This window comes from Piliocolobus tephrosceles, chromosome 2 (assembly GCF_002776525.5).
Source record: "Piliocolobus tephrosceles isolate RC106 chromosome 2, ASM277652v3, whole genome shotgun sequence".
Classification (NCBI taxonomy): domain Eukaryota; kingdom Metazoa; phylum Chordata; class Mammalia; order Primates; family Cercopithecidae; genus Piliocolobus; species Piliocolobus tephrosceles.
Window position 1 is genome coordinate 77,573,498 of NC_045435.1, and position 14,919 is coordinate 77,588,416.

At 38.8% G+C, this 14,919-nt stretch overlaps 1 protein-coding gene and 1 long non-coding RNA gene across 2 annotated transcripts in view; one reads left to right on the forward strand and one right to left on the reverse strand.

Moving 5' to 3' along the window:
- Positions 1 to 14,536, reverse strand: part of LOC111533995 — a 204,425-nt gene extending 189,889 nt beyond the window's left edge. Inside the window, exon 1 of the long non-coding RNA XR_002729010.2 lies at positions 14,432 to 14,536. This is a non-coding gene — a long non-coding RNA (uncharacterized LOC111533995). The remainder of the gene's footprint in view (positions 1 to 14,431) is intronic.
- The window catches only part of C2H3orf67 (chromosome 2 C3orf67 homolog), a 303,609-nt gene that overhangs the window by 218,731 nt on the left and 69,959 nt on the right, over positions 1 to 14,919 (forward strand). Inside the window, exon 14 of the mRNA XM_023200633.2 lies at positions 7,017 to 7,220. Within this exon, the coding sequence (XP_023056401.2) occupies positions 7,017 to 7,220 (204 nt within the window). The remainder of the gene's footprint in view (positions 1 to 7,016; positions 7,221 to 14,919) is intronic.

Here is a 14,919-nt window from a genome sequence, read left to right on the forward strand (position 1 = left end):
AAAATACTTTTTACAAAACCTTTCATGCATGTTCCTCCCCAAAGAAGAGAGAGATGTGTGAGATGGAAAGTTATCTATCTCTTTACAAGGAATTTTGCCACCAGTTTATTTAATTACCCAAGAATCCTCTACCTGAGACATTCTTGAGTGAGTGATGTGCATAGTTAATGAAGTATGAGTTGAGCCAGGCTTATGAAATGTCTTCAGGGTCACATTCTAAAATGCTTATGACAGATAATTAAAAGGCAGCATCAAGTCTGGTTATGCCTAGGTCCATATGCCTGCCATGAACATAGCACACGATCTAGATTCTGACCAGCTGGTTATGGCCTAACTCCTGATTCCTGCTATGTGACTCAATATAGCATCCCTTAAATTTAGTAAAATTTTTCAAGTTGTGCTGTGGCTTGGTCTTTAAGTTTTAATTTACTCTTTTGCATGGTAGAGACGTGTGCTAAAAGCTACCATACATTGTGAATGAACTATGTGCACAAGTATGTGTCACTTACAGCTGTGCTTGTGGCTACTGTCTTCTCTCCATCCCTTTTGTTATTGGGCCTACATCCCCAATGAATCAGGTTAAACTCTTGGGTGTGATGCCTAGCTCAAGAATCTGAAACAAATTTTCAGGAATGCTAGTGAAGAGATGCCCTGGAACACTAATTTACCATCAGCTATTATTTAAAATGTCACTGTGGAGATTAAACACTGTCTGCAAATAGCAATAGAGAGAAGATTAATCCTCGAATTCAAATGGCAGTTAAAGTTTAAAATTAGCTTTGGAAAACGGACTTCTAGTACTTTTCCTACTGTCATGTTGGGGTCCAAAAACATCTTCCAGAACTTTCTAATGACAGCTATAAAGTTTTAATAAATATAAATTTCAAACCACCAGTGATACTGGCTCCCCAGCTGCATTTACAAAATGCATTTTTTTCCCCTGCTGAGACTGTTTAGATTGAATTTTCCAGTGATTCACAAGTGAGCCTTAGACTTTCTTGTTGATCGGAGAGATGTGTGCGTATTATAAGCCCATGTGTTGATGAGTTTTCATAAACTGAACACACCCATGTAACCATCTTCTGGATCAAGAAAGAGCAAGACCAGAAGCCCCATTGTGCTCCCTCCCTGTCACTATTCCTTCCTCACAACTAATTATCCCCATGTTTGATTTTACCAATATGTACTCTTTGGTGTCTGGCTTCTCTCACTTAGCATTTTGTTCATGAGATTCAATACATCACTCATTTCACTGCTGTATTGTGTTCCTCTGTGTGATTATATCATCCTTTTTGTATCCGTTCTACTGTTGATGGGCATGTGGGTGATTTCCATTTGGAAGCTATTAAGAATATATCTTTTGGTAGAATCTTAGACTTTTAATAAAACTTGGGCAGGGAAAGGGAAGCCATTTGGTCTCTTAAGGTTTAGAATAAATTATAGGTATTCTTATCCTTGGTGCTTTGGAACAGTGTTACTGACTTCATTGCTGAAACAGTAATGTATAAGTATTACTTGATAGTCTATTTAATTATTTGATATGAACACAAGCTCCCTACTTCCAGGTTGCCCCCTGTTTTTCTGCCTGATGGTTGGAACTTGCTGCCATATTGCCCTCCTTCTCCTTCAAGCCCCTTCTTAGGGACCATCTCCTCCATCCTTTATGAAGGTTTAACTGATCCTCCACAAAATGGTCTTTCTCTTTTCTGAAATGCCAGACCATTTTGCATATCTCCCTTCTCTTATGTTGTTTTTAATAATATATCCTAACAGCTACCATTTCCTTTGTAGTAGTGCTTTTTAAAAAAGTTACACTGGGAATAATTTTTTTAAAATACAAAGGTGGAGATTGTTTGATAGTCCTTGTATTAAAAGTTTTTGCAACATCATGTCCCCTGGGCCATGACTATCAGGCACTGTCACAATGCACGCCTGATACTGAAAGAGTCTCACAGATTTTATAGGCTCCAGAACAAAAGTAACATCCCAGTTTTCTCCCAATTTTATTCCCCTTCAACCCATAAAGAACAGAGTGAGGTTCTTGGTCTGATCTTATCCCATGGCCATGTCTCATTTTTCTCCACACCTCCACTGTAGATTTAGCCTTGTATCACCCAACGTTTAGCAGAACTGGTTCCTATCTGAGGCTCCCAAACTTCTATCATCAGATAGTTGATTGGTTAAACTATTCTGTCCTAGCAGCTTAAGGAATAGATTGGGCAAAGGGCGTCAAGTTGAAAGGTTGTTTCTGTTTGATATGTTTTATGTTTTTGCTGGAGTTATCAGTTTTCCTTTTAATCATTATCAAGGACCTATGTGATCATTAATACTATACCTCAACATATACTACCTTATTTTGGAATTCCTTCTTTATAGCTCTCAATTACCCTGATAGATGTAGGGTGTACGAAAGCAAGGCCATATCTTAATCGTCTTTGTAACTTCACTGGCTTAGGCTCCCAATAATGTCTGGAGAAAAATCAGTGAAAACGAATGGCTTGAATGGCTTGGAGAGCGAAGGACTGGCCTGCGAATCTGAGCACAGCTGAATTGTGTATAGCCTTCAGCCCAATGCCTCGTTCCCAGGACAAATCTGATTGATAATGTCTCCCCTCTTTCCTACAAGGATATTTTGAGATGAAATTGAGTTATACATAACATTTTGAGCCTTTCAGAGATAGTATTACATAAGCCACTTTGCCTCTCAGCAGTGGTATAATTTAGTCAGATAACATCTTGTGCTGGAGTCCACTTTAATGCAAAGACTTTATTGCAAAGCTTCTTAAAAATAACAAATAAATGATTTAGCCTTTCTGGTGATTTTGAAATGATTTAAGAGATTGCGAATCAAAAACATTTCAGAAGACTAAGTTAATTACCTGACTCCACCACCAATTGCTTTATTGGTGAGGTGATGCTGGGGAAAGTTGCTTTCTTCTCTCTGCTGGATTTTGGCTGCCCCTTCCAAGGTGTTGTCAGAATACATTTTGCTGTTGTATGAAATAAAGTCATGGAAATGCAGAGTTTTAAGCAAATATAGCATCAACAGTGCCTGGCACATAATAGGGTCTCAGTAAGTTTCTATAGAATAAATTAATAAATCAATCTATTTCCATTATTGCAGTGGAATATAGGGAATGTCCCAGCTACCTATTTCTTCAGCCTCAGCTTCAATACTGCCTGCCAGTGGTGGGAGTCCTTCTGAAGGCCACTAACTCCGTTTGTCAACAAATTTAATTACTCTCAAATGCCACCTTAGACTTCTGTGAGATTTTCTGTAATTCCACTGGGTGGTTAGTCACATCTGTGCTGCATTCCGCAGACGTCTTACTCATACCTCTGTTGTGGTATTTCTCACAGTACATTAGAATTCCAGTTATATAATACCTCTCAAGTCTCCCTTTGTAGACTGTGAACTCTATGAGGACAGAAGTATGTCTTGTTTTCTTTGTGCTCCCAGTTCCTAGCATATTACAGAATGAATGAAAGACTGGAAGAAGGGGGACAGAGAAAATGAGCGGAAAAAATAATAATAACAGGGACTGTATGTATTGACTGCCAACTCGATCTCTTAAGAGGGCTGTGCTCATCCCTGAAAGCGTGTACCAAAGACAACCCATTCAGATTCAGGAAGAAAAAATGAAAATAATTTTGTCTTTTTAATCCTAAGCATTTTAATTCCATTTCTGTGTATGTTTTATACTCTACATATGATTTTAAAATAGTCATGCATATATTTAATTCATAAATAAACATATATTACAAAGTACACATTCAAACACTTTCCATTAAAAGTACAAATAATACACAAATAATACATTTGGAGACTCCCTAGTATATTTGTTTGTCAGGTGCCTCTACTAAGCATTCGATGTAATATTATTTCATTTAGTTCACCAAAAATCCTGTGAGGTATGTACTGTGGTCCCCATGATGAAGAAGTTGATGCATAGAGAGGTTAGATAATTTTCCTAGTCATTTATAGCTGGCAATTGGTGGAACTAGGGCCCAGGCTTAGGTTTGTCTGGGTTAATCACTGCCACATCCTCTCTTATTCTTCTCTCCTAGAACCCAGGGTTGTTCTTTGGGCACAGTACAGCCTTGTGGATTAAATAAGTAAATTGAACGAAAGATTTAATCATATGAAGTACATATTAAGGCTTTCTTCTTAAGAAAAATTGTGAAAGTTAAAATAAAATTTCTTTTTCATTGTAAAAGTATGTATTGGCAATGATGAGCCAACTAACATACCCGTGTGACACATTAGAACGCTTAATCCCACTTCTTGACCGAAAAACTGAAGAACAGCAAGTTACTTGTTCACTGCTGCAGCTAAAATCAAGCAGCTGGTATTCTCATGTTCACATCTGATTACCAAGCTGCTTTTTTTTAATTGAAATATAATTTGTATGCAATAAAATTCACTCTTTTAAAGTATGAAATTTAGGAGTTCTTAGTATATTCACAAGATTCTGTAACCATCATTTTGACCTAATTTCAGAACATTTTCATCACTCCAAAAAGAAAGCATATACCCACTAGCAGTCACTTCCCATTTCCCTTTCCTTCAGCCCAGCCATCCTCTAATCTACTTTCTGTCTCTGTGAATTTGCCTATTCTGGACATTTCATATAAAGTAAATCATACAATATGTGGTCTTTTGTGCCTGGCTTCTTTCAAATAGCATAATATTTTCAAAGTTCATCCAGCCCTTCATTACTCTTTAGTCTGAATAATATTCCATTATGTGGATAAACAAAAATCCATTCCTCAGTTGATAGATATTTGGTTGTTTTCACTTTTTGGCTATTATGGATAATGTTTCTGTGAACATTTGTGTGTAAGTTTTGTGTGAATATATGTTTTCAGTTTTCTTGGTATAAGGTTAGAAGTGAATTGCTGGGTCACATGGTAACTCACCTGTTTAACATTCTAAGGAACTGCCAAAATTGTTTTCCAAAGTGGCTGCACCATTTTACTTTTCCACCAATACTGTATGAGGGTTTCAGTTTCTCCACATCCTTGCCAACACTTGTTATTGTCTCTTTTTTATTGTAACCATCCTAATGGGTATAAAGGTATCTCATTGTGGTTTTGATTTGTATTTCTCTAATAACAAGGATGCTGAACATCTTTGTATGTGTTTATTGTCCCCTCGACTACTTCTTTTGAATTTAAATTATTTCTGTTTCCTTTTTTACTTTTGCATTTTTCATTGGGATATAAATTTTATTCTTCTTCTTATGATACCTATGTTGCCCCCAAGAACTCTGAAAGCATATTAAGTGCTCATGAAATATCTATTAAAGATTGTATGGCTCCAGGAACTATAAGGATTTAAGTGAGTTTCCACTGGCAACTTTTTAGGAAGTCTCCACATCACATTATCAGATAACAAGCTTTTATAAACCCCAAATTATGATGATAATAATGCTTTATTATAAAGCATTTAATGTCACAGGAACTCCAAGAATTTTTTTCAAAATTATGTATTTTTTAACTTTTTACATTCCTGTGAGGCAGAAAAGAAGCCAGAGAGTCCTCTAAGAAAGTGTATGTAGAGATATAAATATCTTAAAAATACTAGGGTGTCTTGGAAAAAAATCCTTGTTAGTACAACCAGTGTTTCCAGATGTATAAGAAAATTTTCAAATTGCCTTTAAGTTATATGGCAGTTCTGCATGTAAATCACACTGCTCGTATGTGATGCTAATATTTTAGTAATGTTGAAATTAATGTTTGTTGTCAAATCTAGTTTATGCCAGAGAGAAAGGAAGGGAAAGTTTTGAAAATTCTATATGCCAATTTCCACCTATACCGTGAAATAATATTTATACTAGCATCTAATGATCTATAGTAGTAGTATGTTTCAAAAAGTACCTGATAGATGACATATACAGTGAATCCACCTTGGTTGGAGCTATGAGATCTTCCAGGCTTTCAGACCTTACAGGTTCCCATCTTACATTCGAAATTTTTGTTTGTTTGTTTGTTTGTTTGTTTTCGAGACAGAGTCTTGGCTCTGTCGCCCAGGCTGGAGTGCAGTGGCGTGATCTCGGCTCACTGCAAGCACTGCCTCCCAGGTTCCCGCCATTCTCCTGCCTCATCCTCCCGAGTAGCTGGGACCACAGGCGCCTGCCACTGTGCCCGGCTAATTTTTTGTATTTTCAGTAGAGACGGGGTTTCACCATGGTCTCGATCTCCTGACCTTGTGATCCGCCCGCCTCGGCCTTCCAAAGTGCTGGGATTACAGGCGTGAGCCACCGCGCCCGGCCTACATTCAAATTTTATTTGATGGCTTTTACCAATACTAGTCATTCTCAATCGTACTGCAAGTTGAATAAATTTGGTCATTTATGTTTACAATGATGAAATTCATCAATTCACTTATAAACTGTGCTTTTTAAAATGGCAAATATTTTTTTAAAAACTGCTTTTAGTTTTTGTTTTTTTACTTAATCTACAAAAACTGGTTCAGTACCTACTAGGCACCAGACCTAGGAAAGGCAGTGAGAGCAAAACAGTCACGGTGCTTGCCCTTGTAGAGCTCATAGCAAACCTGCCAACTCCAGAAACAATTCCATCACTGCAACTGTGATTAATGCTAAAAGTGAACATTTTAAGATTCTGAGAGGGCATCATAAAGGAGCTGACCCAGTTTATGGTTGTCAGGAAAGGCTTCCCTGAGGAAGTGATACATAATTGAGGACCTGAAGGGAGCCTAAGCATTACCTAGACCACGAGGCAGAGGGTATTTTCATGTGCACAGGACTAAGGCAGACAGGACTCTGATGCTTTTGAGGACCTTAATGACGGACAGAGTGGCTGGCGTGTGAGGAGCAAACAGACAGGAGGTGGTATAATGGATGGGGCAGGTAGCGCATGGAGGCATGTTAGGGATTTGGGCCTCTGTCAATTGGGGAGCTGCTGCAGGGGTTAAGCCTGTGGCATTGTTAATAGCCATAGAATTAGCAAAGGCCAAATGACGCTTTGTTATTTTCCTCTCTCATGGTCAGGAATATGACTGGCGAAACTATCAGCCGAGCCAGATGAGTGAATCCGAGTTACAGATGCTGGCAAGCCTACGGCGGCAACAAAATGAAGAACTGGAGGATGCTGGGACTTCCCATGGCCTGAGTGCCTCCCAGGTGGACAACTGTAATGTCAGCATAAGTACCAGCAGTGACGACACAACCACCTGGAACTCCTGCCTGCCACCCGTGAGTCCCTGGCTTTGCAGCTTCCTCTCATTGATTAACAAGGAGCAAGTTTCATTGCTTAACAAGGAGCAAGCTTTTTTCTAACAAATCCCAGCTTTGTCTGGAAAAGACAGGACCAAAATGAGAATACTCCCTATGAGAAATAATCAGAGTCCATTCTGAAATAGTGTTTTAGAACGAGGGACAGAAATTAGAAGATGACAGTCTTTTCTTAAATTGTTTTATTTACCTTCAGAAAAGCTTTGTATGATGATATATCAAACCACACATTGAAAGAACAAAAAGAACAATTTTACTGTAGACACTGGGTGTCCCATTGTATCCCCTGTTCCTAGTACAAGCCCTGTGGCACATACAAGAGGCTCAATATTTGTTAAATAAATATGTATGAAATGAATGAACACAGAGGAAAAGACTATAGTTATACAAGTATTGCTTGGATATGAAGACAGAAAAGAACCTTCTGTAGAAGTCACCAGATGTTCACTGACTCTTCCCTGTGGCTGATGGGCTATGATAGGCACTGTGGATGCTTCAGAAGCTTATATTCCCATGTGTTTCCATAGTTAAAGCACTTCAGTATGGCCCATTGCCCTCACTATGGCCCAGCAGAGGAGTTGGAACAGGTCTTAGTCTTCCTGTTTTTCAGGTGAAGAAACTGAAGCGTGGGTCCAAGCTTCCACACGTGGTCAGTGGCACAGCCTAGAGCAGAGCCCAGTTTTTTTAACTCAGTCCATTCTCTACAATACTGTCCTCAGGGACCTTACAACTTAATTGGAAAGACAGAGCATAAACATCAGTGGAACAGTTCAGTACAGCACAAGAAATGTCATAAAGCAAAATAATAAAATCATTGGTATAATAATGATAATTAGAGCTACCGTTTCTTTAAGTACCTAGAGCCATTTTGAGATCTCCACAGGCCTAAGAAACATTTACTTATAAGGCTACATTCAATATCATAGCAAACCGACTAAAATATACTTTCATCCAAAAGTAAATATGTTTTTGCTATAAAATTTTTAAAGAAAACATAAAATAACTTTTACTCATTTATATAAAGATATATAAACTATATAAAGATTGAGTTGAAGTATAGTTGACAGTGGATAAGTTAGGTTTTAAGTATTTAATTAAATACATATGAATTTTGTGATTTGCTTTTCATATTTTAAAGCCAGTTTTTTCCAGGTCTCCAACATCTTTGTAGATCTTGGAAATCTCAGAGGCCCTGGCACCTAATGCCTTGCATGTTATCTAGTTTACTCCTTATGGCTACTCTGTGTGGTAAGCACTATTGCAGAGCTCTTGAGTAAGGAGGCTCTTGAGTAAAGTGAATCAGACCTAACCTGGTCTGACTCCTAAGTCTGGGCTCCTGACCACCATGATGTGGTGACTCAGCTGATAAATGAGCATTATCCACTGGATATCTGGATATCCCATGGAAGGTGAGATTTCTGTGCTCTGGGGAGAACTTACACAAGTCTTCATGGAGAAATTCCATTTGGTTTGATGGGGGGATTAGTGCTCTTTATCCCTACCTTGCCTACCTTCAGGTTTCTCTCGCCTCAATTGTGCTTTCATTAAACACAACTATCAAGCATACATAACACCTCTGGCAGCCTTGGTGCCAAAAAGTATCCACCCACCCAGAAAAATATCTGACTTCTGGTTACTCTGGTTAGAGTATCCTTGTAGCCAAGCTAAGATCATAAGAGTAAGTTGCAGATTTTTACCAGTACAATTTGCAATAGAATTGAAACATTGCCTTTCTTATAAAATATTCCACAGCAGTCATTTAAACTGCAAGTAAGAAAGAGAACAGTGGCCTCCTGATCGAGCTCATTCTGTCATGAAGTAGCTTGGAGACCAACATGACAAAGGGCAAGCTGAGGAATGATTATTTATGGACTGAAAAGGCTGAACTCTTGGTTGCCCTGGATACAGTGTTCTCATCACTGTCCTGTTCTGAAGGACTGAAATCTCCTGCATGACTTCTATTCCACTCTAAAAGTATACAGCCAAAAATAAGACCTTTGGTAATGAACTTAATAACCCCTCTATTTGACCAAATGAGAAATTGAAATGGTCTGATTTTTTTAGACAGAGAAAATATTGAAAAGTCTACCTTTGGTACTCATAAGATATGTTTATTATTGCATCAGAGTCCGTCTATCTAACATTGGAACTACCGCCAAATGGAAAATTGTATTCCTTAATGAACTCTGTAACTCGCTGCTTGTATAGAGTTTAGATAGAGCAATTCTACAAGCATCATTGTGGTCTTTTTGAGAGCTCGTGCCTTTCTCTTTAAAAGTTGCACAGGGACAGTGAAAAAGAAGAAATAAAAGAATTCATAACTTTATTGATCACAATAATATCCCTTTTTTTTTTTTTTTTTTTTTTTTTTTTTGAGGCTGAGTCTCGCCCTATTGCCCAGACTGGAGTACAGTGGCTCAATCTTGGCTCACTGCAACCTCTGCCTCCTGAGTAACTGGGATTACAGACGCCCACCACCAGGCCCAGATAATTTTTTGTATTTTTAGTAGAGATGAGGTTTTACCAGGCTGGTCTCAAACTCCTGACCTCAAATGATCCACTCGCCTTGGCCTCCCAAAGTGCTGGGATTACAGGTGAGCCACCGTGCCCGACCTATCCCACTCTTCTTTTATCTCAGTGAATAATGTCAACATCCATATTGATCCTTTAACCAGAAATTTGGAAGACATCTTCATTTCTCCCACTTCTTTATCCCACATTTGTCTGGTCTCCAAATCCTAAGAATCCTCTCTCCTTTTTATCTCTTAACCCACCCTTCCTAATACCACAGCCTTGGCACTTTTCCATTTTTCTTTTTTACCCTTAATCCCATGACAGATTATGCACTTTATTTTTTTTCAATATTTATTTTAGATTCAGGGGGTACGTGTGCACATTTGTCACCAGGCTACATTGCATGATACTGGAGATTGGGGTACAAATGATTCAGTCATGCAGGCACTGAGCATAGTACCCAATAGTTACTTTTTCAATCCTTGCCTTCTTCCTTCCTCTCTCCTTTAGCAGTCCCCAGTTTCTATTGTTCACATCTTTATTTCCATGAGTACCTGATGTTTAGCTCCTGCTTATAAGTGAGAACATGCAGTGTTTGGTTTTCTGTTCCTGCATTAATTTGCTTAGGATAATGGCCTCCAGCTGCATCCATGTTGCTGCAAAGGACATGATTTTGCTCTTTTTTATGGTTTATGCACTTTATTTTTCATCTGAATTCCTTCAATAGTCCCCTAACGTCTCTGTGCCTCCAGTCAAAGCACTGTAACCTGGTGGTTAGGAGCATCAGCTCTGACATCAAATTGCCACGGTTCAAATCCAAGCTGCGACCCTTATAAAATGCTTGGCACTGTATCTGAGACATAAGTACTTAATCAATGAAGTTTAGCTGTCATTATTATTATCATTATTATTCACATTAGTGATCTTCCTAAAACCCAGATCTGATCTGATCTGAACTCTTCATTATGTAAAGCCTTTCAGTGACTCCCCATCACCTCTTTACTTTGGCATACAGGAGCCCCCATGATCTGAGACTTGCCCTCTCTCCAGCCTCATCTCTCACTGCACCCCACCTTTCACTCCATTCTGTAGTCCCACTTGTAATTCTCTAAATGCGCTCTGCACATTATCCCTGTACCTTGGACCTGATTATCCTCAAGACTTAGCTCCAAAGTCACTGTAGCCCTTCTCCAGGCCTCATTGTGAAGGATACACCTTCTCTGCCACAAGAGTCAGGAGTAGCTCCCTGAAAACTCTCATCACAAGCTTGCTTGTCTGTCTCACATTCACTCATTCCACACATATGTTTTTGAGTGGTACAATGTGCTGTCAACTAGGCTGGCTTCTGAGGATACAGATAAAGCCTTATCCAAGCTTGAGGTGTTCACAGTTTTGGAGAGGAAGCCCAGGTAAATGGCTGACTATAACTCAGGATGGCAAGTGATAAAATAATGAGTTATGGGAACACGTGAGAGGGGGCAATTCCACCTGTGGGTTTCAGGGATGCTTTCACAGAGAAGACAACAGTTAAGCTGAAGTTCAAGAATGAGTTCAAGTTCACCATGTAGACAAGAAGGGAATGGAATTCCAAGTTCCAAAAGGAAGCCAAATTAAGTCTGTGGTGGTGGGGACAGTGGGGAGTCTCTCCTTAATTAAGATAACCTCCTTTTAGTGCCTTTGTTTCTCTGTCAGCTTGCATAGCACTTGAAATGAGTTTTGCTTGTCTCACTACCCACCACCCACCCAACATACACACAGGGCAGCCACTCTGCTCCTGCCACAGTGTCGACTTGGCTGTCACTTGGTGAGCCGTGCCCTGTGTTCAGCTCATGCCTTGCTCATCTCTTCTCTGTCTGGCAGCTCCCTCTTTACTTAGAAAATGGCTTTTTAATTTCTGTTTTGGTTTTTTGGTTTTTGGCTAATTTTTTATTAAAGACTTGTAATTTTTTGAGCTGTTTTGGGTTCACTACAAAATTGAGAGGAACCCTATTATCAGTGTCCCCCACCAGAATGGTAATTTGTTACAATTAATGAACCTCCATTGACACATCATTATCACCCAAACTCCGTAGTTCACATTAGGTTTCACTCCTGGTGTTGTGCATTTTATGGATTTGGACAAAGGTATAGTGACATGTGTCTACCATTATAGTATCATACAGAGTAGTTTCACTGTCCTTGAAATCCTCTGTACTCTGACTGTTTATCCCTCCTTTTGCTTATTTCTGAAGGCCCAACTCACTTGTCGCTGCTTCCTGAAACGCTCCTAAACCCTCATCCCACCCTGAACAGAATTATTCACTTCCCTCTCTGGGTCCCTGTTACCTTCACATATTACAGCACATATGACATCAACTAACCAATGTTACCAATATCCCCAAGCCTGCTTGTGAATTCCTTGAAGGCAGAACCCTGCCTGTGTTCTTTCATACCTTCTATGTTGGAGCACAAATGCTAGCACAAGGCATCACAGCCAGTTGTCAGTCATTACTTCAATAATCAATCAATAATGTTTTGAAAAATTCCTTTTTTACATATGAGTTCAGGTCCTTTGCAGGGACATGGATGAAGCCGGAAACGATCATTCTCAGCAAACTAACACAGGAACAGAAAACCAAACACTGAATGTTCTCACTCATAAGTGAGAGTTGAAGAATGAGAACCCATGGACACAGGGAGGGGAACATCACACAGCAGGGCCCATTGGAGTGTTGGGGGCTAGGGGAGGGATAGATGGCATTAGGAGACATACCTAATGTAGATGACGGGTTGATGGGTGCAGCAAACCACCATGGCACATGTGTACCTATGTAACAAACCTGCACATTCTGCACATGTATCCCAAAACTTAAAGCATAATTTTTAAAAATTCATTTTTTACTCTAAAACAAGGTAATTTTCATCAAGATTCCAAAATAAACATCAGCTTTGCTTTGCTTAAATAAATCCTGAGTGATGCATGTAATATTTTCAATTCAAGATTTGATAAATGGATATTAAATATACACCCAAAGGAAAATCTCCTTCTGAGCAGGACCTGATTGCCAATAGGAAGAAAAAGAGATGTAGTCAGGTCCCATTCAGTTTAGCATTTTTACCTGACGACTTCACACACATTGCAGTCTGAAGCCAGAAAGCCTATGCAGAGTAAAATGAAGTCTTTAGCAAAATCCATTGTGTTTACCACAAACTTTGATTCCTCAGCATCTGTACAGTTCAGAGTAATATGTACTGTTTAAAAGGTGTTTAGATATAATAAATTAGTCATTTAAAAGTGTAATTAAATGTAACCATATTCCTCATAGCAAATTGGCTTTTGTAGGCATCTCTTGCTAAATAAATCAAGCCTACTGAGAAATCCATTGGCCTTTGACAGATAAATTTTTCAAAGTTTCTAACTTAGAACCAAATTCAATTAAAACAATACTTTACAACTTCTGTGGAAACCAGGCTACAAGTAATCAATTTTGGAGAGTTTCTGTTAGGAGTAGCCCTCGTGAGATTTATTCACAAACTGGGCTCTCGGCAGCCTTCGGAAGGGTGATAGGAGTTAGTTATAATGAATTTTAAGTGAATTTTATCTTGGGGAAGGATTTTGATTGACAATAGCATAAAGCCATGTCATGTGTATGTGTGTGTGTGTGTGTGTGTGTGTGTGTGGTGTGCGTGTGTGTGTTTCTTTTTTTAAGGAATAAGAATAGCTATCAATGGACACTGCCTCATGTGATGCCCAAACAAATATAAACTCTAGATCGGTCAACCTGGGCTCAAATCCCAGCTCTGCCATTTCTGGACATGATCATCTTTGAAATGGGAATAATAAAAGAACCTTCCTAATGTTGGCATTATGCAAATCGAATGAGTACATGAAATGCATGTGCCCGGTGCTTAGCAGAGTAAGCTCACACTGACTGTCAACTGCTGTTCCACTGAGGTTATTCTCCTCAAACGGCCACTTGAGTGATCAAAACAGAATTTCTAGGACATTTCCCCCCTTTTTATGATGACTGAGACCTGAAAGAGTAAGCAGAGATTCTGTAGTGCTTGTTTTGATGTGAGTTTAACCGTTGGCATACAGACTGACTCCCTCAGATCCTTACAAATAAACTCCTTTATTATTTCATTGTTTGAATATTTCATTTCACTGTCCCTCCTCAAATGTAGATTCAAGAAAAGTAGGTTTATTGTGCAGCTTCCCTGTGAGCAGATGCCCCAAAATGTCATTCCTTCAAGTTAATAATTAACATTACCTGACCGGGGCGTGGTGGCACAGGTCTGTATTCCCAGCTAATTGGGAGGCTAAGGAGGATTTTAGCCCAGGAATTCAGGGCCCGTGTGGGTGACATAATGAGACCCCATCTCTTGAAAAAAAAAAAAAAAAAAAAAAAAAGAATTCCGGTAAGCTAATATCAAGCACATAAGTCTCTAGCTTACAAAAGAAAAAAGAAAAAAAGAAGAAAAACTCATTGCATGCATCCATCAACATGGCATGTTACAGAGCATAATATTGGAGAATAACGAGGCAAAATACACTTAATAAAATTGCCAGCATATGGTGAGGTTCTCAGACAAATTATTTATGGTCTTGATTAACCTTGCAACAACATTATTGCCATTTTTATAGGTTTCACATAACAACATAAAAATATTGTTTTTACCTTTTAACATGGCAGGATTATCTTATCTCCTGTTCTTTTATTTAGCCTTCATTTCGCTCCCTTACCCCAAAATCTCTAGCAGCTTGATCATGGAAAAGCAAAGCTTCTTGTGCTCCGTGGTAGTTAATTTTATATGAATACTGTTTGCCTGGCACTAGCACATAGCAACAGCGCCACCAAAAGGCCAAGGTCCTGAGTTTTTGCGATCTGTTCCTCTTCTTTGTTTGACAGCGTATCAGCGTTTTTGCATGATATTCCTGGTTGCTGTGTATTCAAAATATAATATATTGGCATTTCAGGCTCTTTATAGTTAATAGGTTTTAATTTATTCTAATCTACAGATTCATTAACTTCTCAGGTCTCTTTGGGTAGAATGAGTTTTCTTTTATCCTTCTGAACTAAAAAGATATATAGTTGATTGTGCTAAGCTGCAGATAAATCATATGAGCAGATGTTCTTATACAGCTATAGAAATGATATACAAAAAC